General features: G+C 39.0%; 1 protein-coding gene across 2 annotated transcripts in view; it reads left to right on the top strand.

The window, feature by feature from the left end:
- Positions 1 to 13,343, top strand: part of pde5ab (phosphodiesterase 5A, cGMP-specific, b) — a 217,778-nt gene extending 204,435 nt beyond the window's left edge. For both annotated transcript variants that reach the window (XM_061961218.2, XM_061961217.2), the window contains exons 20-22: positions 6,210 to 6,284; positions 12,623 to 12,706; positions 13,088 to 13,343. In XM_061961218.2, the coding sequence (XP_061817202.1) occupies positions 6,210 to 6,284; positions 12,623 to 12,706; positions 13,088 to 13,207 (279 nt within the window). In that variant the 3' untranslated portion in view covers positions 13,208 to 13,343. The remainder of the gene's footprint in view (positions 1 to 6,209; positions 6,285 to 12,622; positions 12,707 to 13,087) is intronic.
- Positions 13,344 to 14,453: the final 1,110 nt, after the last annotated feature.

Below are 14,453 nucleotides of genomic sequence, written 5' to 3'. Positions count from 1 at the left end.
CACTCAGTAAACGTTTGGGAACTGAGGAGACACATTTTTGCAGCTTCTCAGGTGGAATTCTTTCCCATTCTTGCTTGATGTACAGCTTAAGTTGTTCAACAGTCCGGGGGTCTCCGTTGTGGTATTTCAGGCTTCATAATGCGCCACACATTTTCAATGGGAGACAGGTCTGGACTACAGGCAGGCCAGTCTAGTACCCGCACTCTTTTACTACGAAGCCACACTGTTGTAACATGTGGCTTGGCATCGTCTTGCTGAAATAAGCAGGGGCGTCCATGATAACGTTGCTTGGATGGCAACATATGTTGCTCCAAAACTTGTATGTACCTTTCACAAATGTGTAAGTTACCCATATCTTGGGCACTTATGCACCCCCATACCATCACAGATGCTGGCTTTTCAACTTTGCGCTTATATCAATCCGGATGGTTCTTTTCCTCTTTGTTCCGGAGGACACGACGTCCACAGTTTCCAAAAACAATTTAAAATGTGGACTCGTCAGACCACACAACACTTTTACACTTTGCATCAGTCCATCTTCGATGAGCTCGGGCTCAGCGAAGCCGGCAGCGTTTCTGGGTGTTGTTGATAATTGGCTTTCGCTTTGCATAGGAGAGTTTTAACTTGCACTTACAGATGTAGCGACCAACTGTAGTTACGGACATTGGCTTTCTGAAGTGTTCCTGAGCCCATGTGGTGATATCCTTTACACACTGATGTCGTTTGTTGATGCAGTACAGCCTGAGGGTTCGAAGGTCACGGGCTTAGCTGCTTACGTGCAGTGATTTCTCTAGATTCTCTGAACCCTTTGATGATATTACGGACCGTAGATGGTGAAATCCCTAAATTCCTTGCAGTAGCTGGTTGAGAAATGTTGTTCTTAAACTGTTGGACAATTTGCTCACGCATTTGTTCACAAATCCTTGTTTATGAATGACTGAGCATTTCATGGAAGCTGCTTTTATACCCAATCATGGCACCCACCTGTTCCCAATTTGCCCGTTCACCTGTGGGATGTTCCAAATAAGTCTTTTTTGCCACTTGTGCCAGCTTTTTTGAAACATGTTGCAGGCATCAAATTCCAAATAAGCTAATGTTTTCAAAAAAGTTAGAACATTAAATATCTTGTCTTTGCAGTCTATTCAATTGAATATAAATTGAAAAGGATTTGCAAATCATTGTAATCTGAAAAAATGACCTTAGAGAAAAATGTAATTTAAAAGATTTGTATGCACGTACAACACTTAAAACCTTTAGTGTATGAGTATGTGGAATTAAATCATGTAATGGATACAGCAAAGCAGTCAAACAATGTACTAATATAATCCAATTTAAGAAACTGTTCAAATAAAAGTATTTACAAAGAAGAAGAACCATGATAAACATTCTGAATTGATTGAAAATGGACTATTTTTTATCTCATAGGAGAATCATGAGTGGCTTCACTATTACGAGCACTGTTGTATTTATTGCTGTACATTTTGTTACAATTACAAGATGAGAACAGGAAGTGAACACAAGTGTTAGTAAGGGGTAGGATTAAATACGATTTGCTTCTCCCTACTCCTTTTCGAACATGTAAGGAGAAATAAACACATGTAATTATTGTACCATGTATCATATAATAAATTAATATCATAAATAAATTAAACCATTTAATTCCCGAAAAATGACTATCTTTTTGTACAGGGATGTACTGTACATGTTTATTAGTACTACATGTTTACAAATGTGAAAAGATTCACTTTTTATGGCCAACCACAAAATCTCACAGCAGGGAAGTCTTTTCACAACAGCTGCCTTTTAAGTTTTAAAAAACAACGAGGCTGATTTCTCAATGTTGTTTCTTCTAACTTCACACGTTTATGTGAAGTCCTAATAGCCACGATCTGTTGGCCATACGCAGTGTGCCTCTCGTACACTAGGGGGCGATTGTGGTCATTTCAGCTTTTTTTTTTAGCCATGTGGGATTGTGGGAAGAGAGGAAGAAAATACTGCATGATAATAACATGGCGTTAGTAGTAGCTATGTATATATATATATATATATATACTTGTCCCTTTTGGGGTTGTGGAGGGTGCTGGAGCCTATCCCAGCTGCATTTGGCCGGAAGGCGGGGTACACCCTGGACAAGTGTATATATGTGTGTGTGTATATATATATATATATATATATATATATATATATATATATATATATATCAGTGACTTGCGGTGAGGTTGATGACTGGTGAGGCACTGACTTCATCACAGTCAGATTTACAAACATATGAACCCTACAGAGTATCTTATTCACCATTTGATTGGCAGCAGTTAACGGGTTATGTTTAAAAGCTCATACCAGCACTCTTCCCTGCTTGGCACTCAGCATCAAGGGTTGGAATTGGGGGTTAAATCACCAAAAATGATTCCCGGGCGCGGCGCCGCTGCTGCCCACTGCTCCCCTCACCTCCCAGGGGGTGATCAAGGGGATGGGTCAAATGCAGAGGACAAAGTTCACCACACCTAGTGTGTGTGTGACAATCATTGGTTCTTTAACTTAACTTTATATATACATATACCTATACACATATATATATATATATACCTATATACATACATATATACATATACCTATACACATATATACATACATATATACATATATATATATATATATATATATATATATATATATACCTATACACATATATACATACATATATACCTATACACATATGAGGTGGCGACTTGTCCAGGGTGTACCCCGCCTCCCGCCCGATTGTAGCTGAGATAGGCTCCCACGCCCCCGCGACCCCAAAGGGAATAAGCGGTAGAAAATGGATGGATGGATGGATATATACATACATATATACCTACACACATATATACATATCTATACTGTACATATATATATATATACCTATACACATATATACATATACCTATACACATATATACATACATATATACCTATACACATAAATACATATATATATATATATACCTATACACATATACACACATATATACATACATATATACCTATACACATATAGATAGATACGACTTGTCCAGGGTGTACCCCGCCTTCCGCAGCTGGGATAGGCTCCAGCACCCTCCACGGCCCAAAAAGGGACAAGCGGTAGAAAATTGATGGATGGCTATACATACATATAGAGTTGTCATCAAAAGTTTACGTACACTTGTAAAGAACATAATGTCATGGCTGTCTTCAGTTTCCAATCATTTCTACAACTCTTATTTTTTTGTGATAAAGTGATTGGAGCACATACTTGTTGGTCACAAAAACATTCATTGGTTCTTTTATGAATTTATTATGGGTCTACTGAAAATGTGAGCAAATGTGCTGGGTCAAAAGTATACATACAGCAATGTTAATATTTGCTTACATGTCCCTTGGCAAGTTTCACTGCAATAATTTTGGTAGCCATCCACAAGCTTTGAAGCTTGCCAGAAGCTATCACAAAAAAATAAGAGATTATTGGAAACTCATGACAGCCATGACATCATGTTCTTTACAAGTGTATGTAAACTTTTGATCACGACTGTATATAAATACACATATATACATATACTTATGTATATATGTGTACATATGTACACAATACAATGCTATGCTTGTATTGTGTCAGTCATGTATTTCCATGATTTGTCTCTTCATTTCAATGACTATCATCCACATCTTCTCAGCAATCACGGTTCTTATTTGTAACGATTCTTTAACGATTAAAAATCAATTAAAAATGTATTAAAAAAATAAATAGACTATATTGTCTACGCCCACTCGAGGTGGGTAGGTGTCTGAAGCTGGCTTGTAACCCACATTTGCAAACAAATAGACGGGTGGTATCTGAAAAGATCCATAACCTGGGGCACTCGTGCTGTAAGCCCAAGGTACCGCCGGGTTATTAAGTGAAGTATACTTATATAGCGCTTTTCTCTAGTGACTCAAAGCACTTCACACAGGGAAAAGCCAGAAGACATGACAGCCTAAAATAGCCACACGTGTAGTGTGTAATGTGATGTCCCCGGTGGTCTTAGTTAGCTTGTTGAAGTGCAAGCTTGGTGGAAAACAATATTGCTCTCACTCTGCTGACCCATCATGTCATGGCCTCCTCATTAAACATCATCAACACAACAAGCAACAGCTGTGGCCTTGTCCTCACTTGCCTCATACCACTTTCTCCCTACAAGGACTTTTGGAAGACACCGTTTTTCCTTTCAAATTCAAACTAAAACACAATATATATATATTTTTTTGTAAAATAAAAAAGGGACAAGCGGTAGAAAATAGATGAATGGATAGATATTTTTACATAAACTTATGACTTCCCATCATCATCAATCGAAATGTGTGTACATAGCCCTCAATCACAAGTGTCTGGAAGGGCTTTACGACCTCACAAGGGTTCAGGTTATCCATCCATCTTCATACGCTTAGCCGAGGTCAGGTCGCGGGGGCAGCAGCCTAAGCAGGGAAGCCCAGACTTCCCTCTCCCCAGCCACTTTGTCCAGCTCCTCCCGGGAGATCCCGAGGCGTTCCCAGGCCAGCCGGGAGACATAGTCTTCCCAACGTGTCCTGGGTCTTCCCCGTGGCCTCCTACCGGTCGGACGTGCCATAAACACCTCCCTAGGGGGGAGTTCGGGTGGCATCCTGACCAGATGCCCGAACCACCTCATCTGGCTCCTCCAGGATGGCAGAGCTTCTCACCCTATCTCTAAGGGAGAACCTTGTCCTTTCGGTCATAACCCAAAGCTCGTGACCATAGGTGAGGATGGGGATGTAGCTCGACCGGTAAATTGAGAGCTTTGCCTTCCGGCTCAGCTCCTTCTTCACCACAACAGATCGATACAGCGTCCGCATTACTGAAGAAGCCGCACCGATCTCACGATCCACTCTTCCCTCACTCGTGAACAAGACTCCGAGGTACATGAACTCCTCCACTTGGGGAAGGGCCTCCTCCCCAACCCGGAGTTAGGGTTGCCCTAATCAAGGAAAAACTAAAAAGACCCCAGATGGGGAAAAAACGAGAAACCTTAAGAAGGGACTGCGGATCGGCTGCAATGGATGTGGAGTGGGTCCGCTACATAGAGACGTCCACAGTTGTGCATGGAGGAGTGGTCCATGTCGGGTCTCAATTCTCTGGTCAGTTAACATGTAAGTGTCTGTATTAGCCTACTATCAAAATGACTATGTGTCGCAGGCTGAAGCAAATCGTCGTTGACAGAAATTTTGAAATTGAATATTTATTCTACACATTTTTACAATATTAGAAACCATTAGTAAATCAGAGGCTACTCAGAAGGGGAGATAACTCCTGGAAATGACTGGCTTTTAATGGCCAAAGGTATAAATGTGTTTGTCCAAGTTAAAGGAAACTGCAGGCCATCTTCTTCTAATGGATTTATTACAATCTCTGGCAAGCTTGGTAATGTTTGCTGTGGTCTGGAACAACATGGCACACAAACTATCTGAAATGCAGACAATATGAGACATGCAAAACTAAATTATATACAAATAGGATAAAAGTAAAAGGCAATTAAATGAGCTCAAATATAGCTACAAATGAGGCATACTAATGCAATATGTACATACAGCTAGCCTAAATAGCATGTTAGCATTGATTAGCTCGCAGTCATGCAGTGACCAAATATGCCTGATCAGCACTCCACGCAAGTCAATAACATCAACAAAGCTCACCTTTGTGCATGCACGCACAGTATACAACATTTGGTGGACAAAACGAGACAAAGGAGTGGAAGATTTGTCATGTAAACAAACTGTTGCGTCACAGTCCACACTATGGTGAGTTCAAGAACTGCCGAAATTAGTAGGACAAAACGATGTTCACCAAATGCTCTCATCAGTGAAGCATACACACAAATATATTAAACAGTGGGCTTTTTAACAATTGGGAAGGTTTGTGTCATGTTTGTCCTCAAACAAAAAAAATGTTTCCCATGTTTTTCCAATTTCAATCCTTTTTTAAAAATGTTCCAGGGAGCCACTCGGGCGGCACCAAAGAGACGCGGGTTGCTGACCCCGGTTCTATATGGTTCTCAAAATGTTCCCATCAAATGACCAACTTTTTCCAGAACTACAATATCTTGTCGGAGGTCACTTTATGTCATGACCTGTCAACTTCTACTGTCCAAAGACTTCTGGCCTGACTTTAGGATAATCGCTACTTTTCCCATCCCATGCAGATCGCGGAGCTTGTGGCGACCGAGTTCTTCGAACAAGGCGATAAAGAGAGACAAGAGCTGAACATTGAGCCCAGCGTAAGCACTTTAAAAAATATATATATATTTTCTCTTGAATTTTATTCTTCGAAGATGAAGCAATAAATGCAATAATTAAAGGTATTTCTAATGTAAAGTTACAAATGTGTTATTCGAAAATACAATTAATTTTCTTGTCGACTTACACATTCAATGCCTAAAATGACAATATTACAAATTATTTCTCCTTTTTTGTTGTTAACAGCAGGGCATTTTTCAACATCCAACTTTCTCTGGAGATTGATGTTTCATCAATTCTCTCATTTTTTTCCACATAAAATACTACTTATGAGTGCGTGAACGATACATAAACATCCAGCTAAATTGTTAGCATTGCTCAAATTAATCCACATTCTGACCAGGAAATATGACGATATTTATTTAACTCTTGGGTTTACCGTTAATACTATATAGGTAATGACCAAATACAGGATCCGAAAGTAGAATAAGCTCTTTATTAGGAGCAAGTGGAGGTCAACAACTAGCTCGACACACACAGATCAGTAAATAAATATGTATTCACTGATGAAATTTGTAATGCATGGAGATATACCGTGATGGAATTCCAAGCCCAGTCATTCATCAACAATGATAATTGTTTATTATTTTTATTGGATAGTAGTCTATTTATTTCAATTCTTAGTTTTATCTTTATTACTTCTTGCATTTATTTTTATCCCATATTTGTTCCCACTACCGCACCTTAAATTGGAGTCCTTAATCTCGTTATATGCAAATATGACAATTAAAGCTGCAAGCAGCGATGGACGGGACCGACTTTGAGGGCTCATAAAATCCAAACCAGAGCAGTAATTAAAACTCTATCATCAACTTTTAATCAGAAGGGTTCAATCTCTCTCCTGTGCTAATTTGAAGCCGACACGACAAACGCGCTCAGAGGAGATAATGTTTGAAAAAAGGTGACTGTTTTTACACAACTTTTGTTTTGAAGGGGGAATTGCAAACTTTCTGTTGATTTTTGCTGGGGGTTGTCAGTGTATGAAATATACCGTATTTTCCGCACCATAAGGCGCCCTGGGTTAAAAGCCGCGCCTTCAATGAACGGCATATTTCAAAACTTTGTCCACCTATAAGCCGCCCGGGTGTTGTAAGCCGCATCTAACTGCGCTAAAGGAATGTCAAAAAAACAGTCAGATAGGTCAGTCAAACTTTAATAATATATTAAAAACCAGCGTTCTAACTCTGTTCACTCCCAAAATGTACGCAAATGTGCAATCACAAACATACGTATATCAACATGGACAGAGCTGCGTGAAAAAAGCCACCCGGCCTCTTCGCGTAAACTTAAACTTACCTTAACCACTCGCTCATCTTTTCTTCATCCATCCCTTCGAGTTAGCTTTTTATGATGACGCCGGCTGGAAAGGTCTCTTTTGGCAAGGTCTTCCTTTTGAATATCACCATGGGTGGAAGTTTCATTAGCATGGCAAGCTAGAACCACAGTGAAGGATGACTTCTCATTCCCTGTGGTGCGAATATTCACCGTACGTGCTCCCGTCGTATCCACGGTGCGTTTCACAGGAATATCAGTTGCTGTGAAATAGTAATCCGTGTGTGGATGGAGAGATTGCGTCTTTTCATGAACCGGATCCCTGACGCTTAGTAGGAGCCATTTTGTGGTCTTTACAGATGTAAACACACAAAGGAAATGAAACGTACGGTGATATCCGCGCGCTTTTTCTTCTTCTACGCGAGCGGGTGGTTGCTTACAGTAGAAGAAGAAGCGCTTCCTGTTCTATGGGGGCGGGTGCTTACCTTGGCGGTTGCTTGCGTAGAAGAAGAAGCGCTTCCTGTTCTACCGGGAAAAAAGATGGCGGCTGTTTACCGAAGTTGCGAGATCGAAACTTTATGAAAATGAATCTTAATATTTATCCATATATAAAGCGCACCGGGTTAAAAGGCGCACTGTCAGCTTTTGAGAAAATGTGTGGTTTTTAGGTGCGGCTAATAGTGCGGAAAATACGGTAGGTCTGTCATGACTTGGTCCTGGGGTTTAGTTTTTCTCGAAGGCAACAGAAAGTTGGCTCGGGCGAGACGGGAATTAAGATACATTTTTATTTAAACACTATAAATACAAAACAAGGAAGTAAACAAAAGGTGCGCACAATGGCGGAGAACAATCTATGAAATCAAACACTTGCACAAAGGCAAAAACTATGAACAACAAAAAACACTAACTGTGGCTTAATACACAAAAACTTACTTGGCATGGAACCGGCATGAAAAAAGAGCAGCAAGGATCATAAGGGTGTGGAGAGTGTGCAGAAGCATAAATATGGGGATGTCACCAGAAAGACAAACTGAAAACACTGAACTTAAATACTACAGACATGATTAACGAAAACAGGTGCGTGACGTGACAGGTGAAAACTAATAGGTTGCTATGGTGATAAACAAGAGTGCACAATGAGTCCAAACGTGGAACAGGTGAAACTAATGGGTAATCATGGAAACAAGACAAGGGAGTGAAAAGCCAGAAACTAAAGAGTCCAATAACTAAACAAAACATGACTAAGACAAAACATGATTACACAGACATGACAAGGTGTAAGTGAGACCTACATAGAGGTTTTTGTTTCATGTCTCTACGACATTCCTACTGGGAGTTACAGGCAGTTTTGTCTGTGTTTTCTTCCAAGGGGGCGCTAGAGTGCAATTTTGAGTTTTGGGGTTTGGTTTTTTGATTAGCTCGCAATATTCGCCAGTCCTGATGTGTGTGTCCAATTTGGTGAGTTTTGAAGCATGTTAAGGGGGTCAAAATTACAGCTCAAAGAGGCGGCGGTACAATAATAAAACGCTAGAAATACAATAGGGTCCTCGGTCCCTAATAAAGTCCATTCTATTCTATTCCATAATGCACGACCCCACGTTGCAAGGATCTGCACCGGATTCCTGAAAGCTGAAAAGATGCCAGTTCTGGCATGGCCACAATACTCAAACTGGGCATGTTACATGTTGAGAATGTTTTGGATGCTATAAAATGTCGGACTTAAAAAAAAAAACATTTGAAAGTGAAAAATCTAGTTTTGATGTTAGATTATGTATATTAATAAAACATATTCAGGTTGAATATTAGGACTCATTGTGGTTCATAGTTTGAATACATTACTGTATTAATTTTCATTTTGAGGATGGGTCTGGTATCAACTTGTCTTGTAAGTAAACAAACAAAGGCAATTTAACTGCAGATATATGCAGTAACATATTGTGTCATTTATATTCTATTATTTTGTCAACATTATTAAGGACAAGTGGTAGAAAATGAATTATTAATCTACTTGTTCATTTACTGTTAATATCTGCTTACTTTCTCTTTTAACATGTTCTATCTACACTTCTGTTAAAATGTTATAATCACTTATTCTCCTGTTGTTTGATACTTTACATTAGTTTTGGATGATACCACAAATTTGGGCATCAATCCGATACCAAGTAGTTACAGGATCATACATTGGTCATATTCAAAGTCTTCATGTGTCCAGGGACATATTTCCTGAGTTTTTAAACGTAGTATAACATTTTTTTAAACAAAATATGTTTATTATATATTAATATATATCTGTATCATGAAACTTATTCAGGTGTTACCATTTAGTGGTCAATTGTACGGAATATGTACTTCACTGTGCAATCTACTAATAAAAGTTTCAATCAATCAATCAATCAATGACGCCAAAAAATATCAATGTAATCGTAGTATTATCAACTCGATACGCTCCTGTACTTGGTATCATTACAGTGGATGTTAGGTGTAGATCCACTCATGGCGTTTGTTTACGTTGTGACGCCGGTGAGCTACGGTGTGTAGAGAAGCATGTTTAGATATTCCTTGTCCTGCAGGGATGATACTTGTAAGAATTTGACTTTATATGTCGCCATGGAGACAAGGATTAGTGATTTAGAAGTAGCTAAAACACTGCCGATTGCGGATGGATGTTAGCTGCTAGTTAGCTAGCTATGTCTTAAAGCACCTCTTCCTGAGGGCGTTTCAGTGTTATAACTTCACCTTTATCTTTAGTTTTTAAGCCAAAATACGTCCGTTCTCCCTTTTCTGTCTGCTTGTAAGTACTCTGTCATTGTGCGCTGCCGAACATGCTCCTCTGCTCGTAAACCAAGCAATGACACGACGTAACGACCGGGCGACGGGTGGGTGGCCGACAGGTACCTTTTAGAGGTGGTATCGTACCAAATATGATTCATTAGTATTGGGGTACTATACTCACATCGGTATACCATACAACCCTAGTTATAGGCTCACACAAGTTGTGCAAATAGTTTAAAGGTGCCATATGCAATAATGTGGCCAGAAATGGTACTGCAATCACGGTAAAAATTCTGTAGTCCCCTCCCACTCTCCATGACTAAGGTTGCCAGATACGCAGCCCAATCAGAATCCTACTCCTCCAAGGCACTTCAAATGGCAATGGACGAGTCCTACGCTGTGGGTTTCTCTTGTTTATGCTTCTTGCAAGATGGTTTACTTAGTAATTATTAGAGATGTCTGATAATATCGGACTGACGATATTATCGGCCGATAAATGCTTCGGTTTCAAAAAGTAACATTTTCTGACTTTTTAAAACATACAGAGCGGTTGCGTCTTCCAGTCATACTTGCCAACCCTCCCGATTTTCCCGGGAGACTCCCGAATTTCAGTGCCCCTCCCGAAAATCTCCCGGGGCAACCATTTTCCCGATTTCCACTTAGACAACAATATTGGGGGCGTGCCTTAAAGACACTGCCTTTGCGTGCCGGCCCAATCACATAATATCTACGGCTTTTCACACACACAAGTGAATGCAATTCATACTTGGTCAACAGCCATACAGGTCACACTGAGGGTGGCCGTATAAACAACTTTAACGCTGTTACAAATATGCGCCACACTGTGAACCCACACCAAACAAGAATGACAAACACATTTCGGGAGAACATCCACACCGTAACACAACAGAACAAATACCCAGAACTCCTTGCAGCACTAACTCTTCCGGGACGCTACAATATACACCCCCCGCTTTGTTAGACAATATCATAGACATAGCAAATGTCCATTTCCATTTATTACAAGTAATAAGGAAACGTAAACATTACCTCCCTGCTTGGCACTCAGCATCAAGGGTTGGAATTGGGGGTTAAATCACCAAAAATGATTCCCGGGCGCGGCCACCGCTGCTGCTGCTGCTGCTCACTGCTCTCCTCACCTCCAAGGGGGTGATTAAGGCTGATGGGTCAAATGCAGAGAATAGTTTTGCCACACCTAGTGTGTGTGTGACAATCATTGGTACTTTAACTTTAAAAGCCTGACTAACCTATCAAGGAGAAAAGATCTTCTCCGCCTTCAATTGTCTCCATCTTTCAAAGGTATATCCTCGATACAAATCCTCGTTTTCTTCCTGGCTTTGTCATGAATAAGTTGAGAATGGTAACGAGGCCTTTTAGATTTTCTTAGGTCTGACATGTTTAGTACCGGTAACTTTACCAGTGGCAGTAGCTCGACGAAGAGGGCGGTGTGTAACTGGCAACCTGGATGTAACACACTCAGACTTTCTAATTGGTAAAACGGTGGAGGGCGGGACATCAAAATGAAAACAATAAGATTTCGGGGCTGTAAATCTAATTTTGAAATGAGCATATCCAGGCTGAACTACCGTTATCACTTATGGAGGTATTGGAAAAGAACATGATTTATTGATGCCTTTTGACATATCAGCGCCATTTAATGATGACTTGACATGAAATTATTACATATGGCTCCTTTAAATTTGGAGCATAGCATTATACTTAAGCTGACAAACACAGTTCTGCTGAAACCCTCGCTGACATCACATGTCGCTTGGCACCAGACTGCTCTCCTAAACTTATATATGTAAAGTTTTAAAGAAATACATTATATTTCTCTAGAAATTCATTAATTTATTAAAGAGTAATTATATTAGTAATAAATTAAGTAACTAACTATAATTAAATGTAATGTGGTGTTGAGTTAAAACTAAACAATTTGCATGTTTTTTTTTTTAATTTTTAAATACGATATATATCGTATGTTACGAGGGATATCAGTTTTGGTCCGTATCGCAAAGACTTCTCTGGGCTGAAGCCCAGAACTTCCCTAGTTCAGCTGACTATGGAATGCGATAATTGAGCTTCATAGCGATCAATCACAGCTGCATGCACACAGGAAATCTTTTCATGTTAGAAATGATTGGGGAAAAAAAGGACGATATTGATACTGGTGAGTCACGGACTTCTTTGAACTGTAGATGTGGACTCAAGTTGTTTGTGCTTCAACTATTTTCTAATCAACGTTCAATTTTAGGACCAAATGAATCGGGAAAAACGAGACAAGATTCCCAGCATGCAAGTTGCCTTCATTGATGCCATCTGCATTCAGTTATATGAGGTAATTGGTGTATTAACCCTTTAAATGCTTGTTCAACACCAGTCTTGTGGTGGAAAAGTGGACTAAGAACGCTGTGGAGTGCATGCCAGGATTGCAACGTGACAGGTTAACACTTTGCCTTGAAACTACATATCTCTCTCTCTCTTGCCTTTACGACTAACAATTGTCTTAATGTTGCAACATTATAGTCACTTTTATGTACAATCAATCCACAATTGCTGTATTGTGATCCTATATACAGTATCACACGAGTAGAATAAGTTGTAAGAGTAAGTTGTCTAAACAGTTTTTCATACTAATTATGACTGAATGGTGTTTTTTTCATGCAATAAATCCTGCAATATAAAAATATTGCTAACTTTAAAAACCGTATCTTTACAGACATTGACCGTGATGTCGGAGTATTGTTCTCCTTTGTTGGAGGGTTGCCAGATGAACCGCCAGCACTGGAAGAGTTTGGCTGAAGAGTGTGATCAAGATGACCACAACACTGTGGTTTGATCTTTGACAACATGCGGCTTTTTGGGATTCTTTTTAGTATATATATATATATATATATATACATATATATATATATTCACAGTATATATACACAGTACAGGCCAAAAGTTTGGACACACACCTCATTCAATGTGTTTTCATGACTATTTACATTGTAGATCGTCACTGAAGGCATCAAAACTATGAATGAACACGTGGAGTTATGTACTTACCGGTAACAAAAAAAGGGGGAAATAACTGAAAACATGTTTTATATTCTAGTTTCTTCAAAATAGCCACCCTTTGCTTTGATTACTGCTTTGCACACTCTTGGCATTCTCTCGATGAGCTTCAAGCACACCTGTGAAGGCAAACCCATTTCAGGTGACTACGTCTTGAAGCTCATCAAGAGAATGCTAAGAGTGTGCGAAAAAGTAATCACAGCAAAGGGTGGCTATTTTGAAGAAACTAGAATATAAAACGTGTTTTCAGTTTTTTCACTTTTTTTGTTAAGTACATAACTCCACATGTGTTCATTCATAGTTTTGATGCCTTCAGTGACAATCTACAATGTAAATAGTCATGAAAATAAAGGAAACACATTGAATAAGGAGGAGATGTGTCCAAACTTTTGGCCTGTACTGTATATATTTATGTGTATATACTCACATTTGTATACACACATATAAACACACACATATATAAACTTTTTTTTTAACTTTATTTACTAAAAAGTGTAAAAAAAACAACCTTACCTGGTAAGTCACAGCTTCATTCGAGCCAATAAGGTTTCCTCCTATAACCACAACTAGGGGTGGGACTCACACAGTAACATACAGCACAATTGTGATATTTTGACAATATTATTACAATTTTGACCATTTTGCAACTGCGTGTAATTTTATAACCATTTTTCATTGTAAACCCATGACGTAATGTAGCCTACTTACGTTTATACAAGACTATGACAATGTTTTACTTTGTCTAGCACAATCACGTTTTGTGGTAAAACATGTGACTCTTAATTCATTTTCTCAATCTCTTGTAAAATTGAAAGTTTTTTGTTATTACATTGATTTTCTTTCCTGTGTAAGAAATTTTCTTTCAAAACTTTTTTTTTTTTTACATTTATTTTCCACTTTACCACTTCATTCTCTTAAAATTGTTTTCAGTATTATTACAACTATTGAGGGGTTTTTTGTGTGAAGGTACAGTATGTTTTTATTTTATTTTTTATACTGATATTTAATCGTAATATAACTTTAGG

The sequence above is a fragment of the Nerophis lumbriciformis genome, linkage group LG05 (genome assembly GCF_033978685.3).
Source record: "Nerophis lumbriciformis linkage group LG05, RoL_Nlum_v2.1, whole genome shotgun sequence".
Classification (NCBI taxonomy): domain Eukaryota; kingdom Metazoa; phylum Chordata; class Actinopteri; order Syngnathiformes; family Syngnathidae; genus Nerophis; species Nerophis lumbriciformis.
The sequence above is the reverse complement of the archived record's forward strand: the minus strand, read 5'-3'. Positions and strand labels throughout refer to the sequence as shown.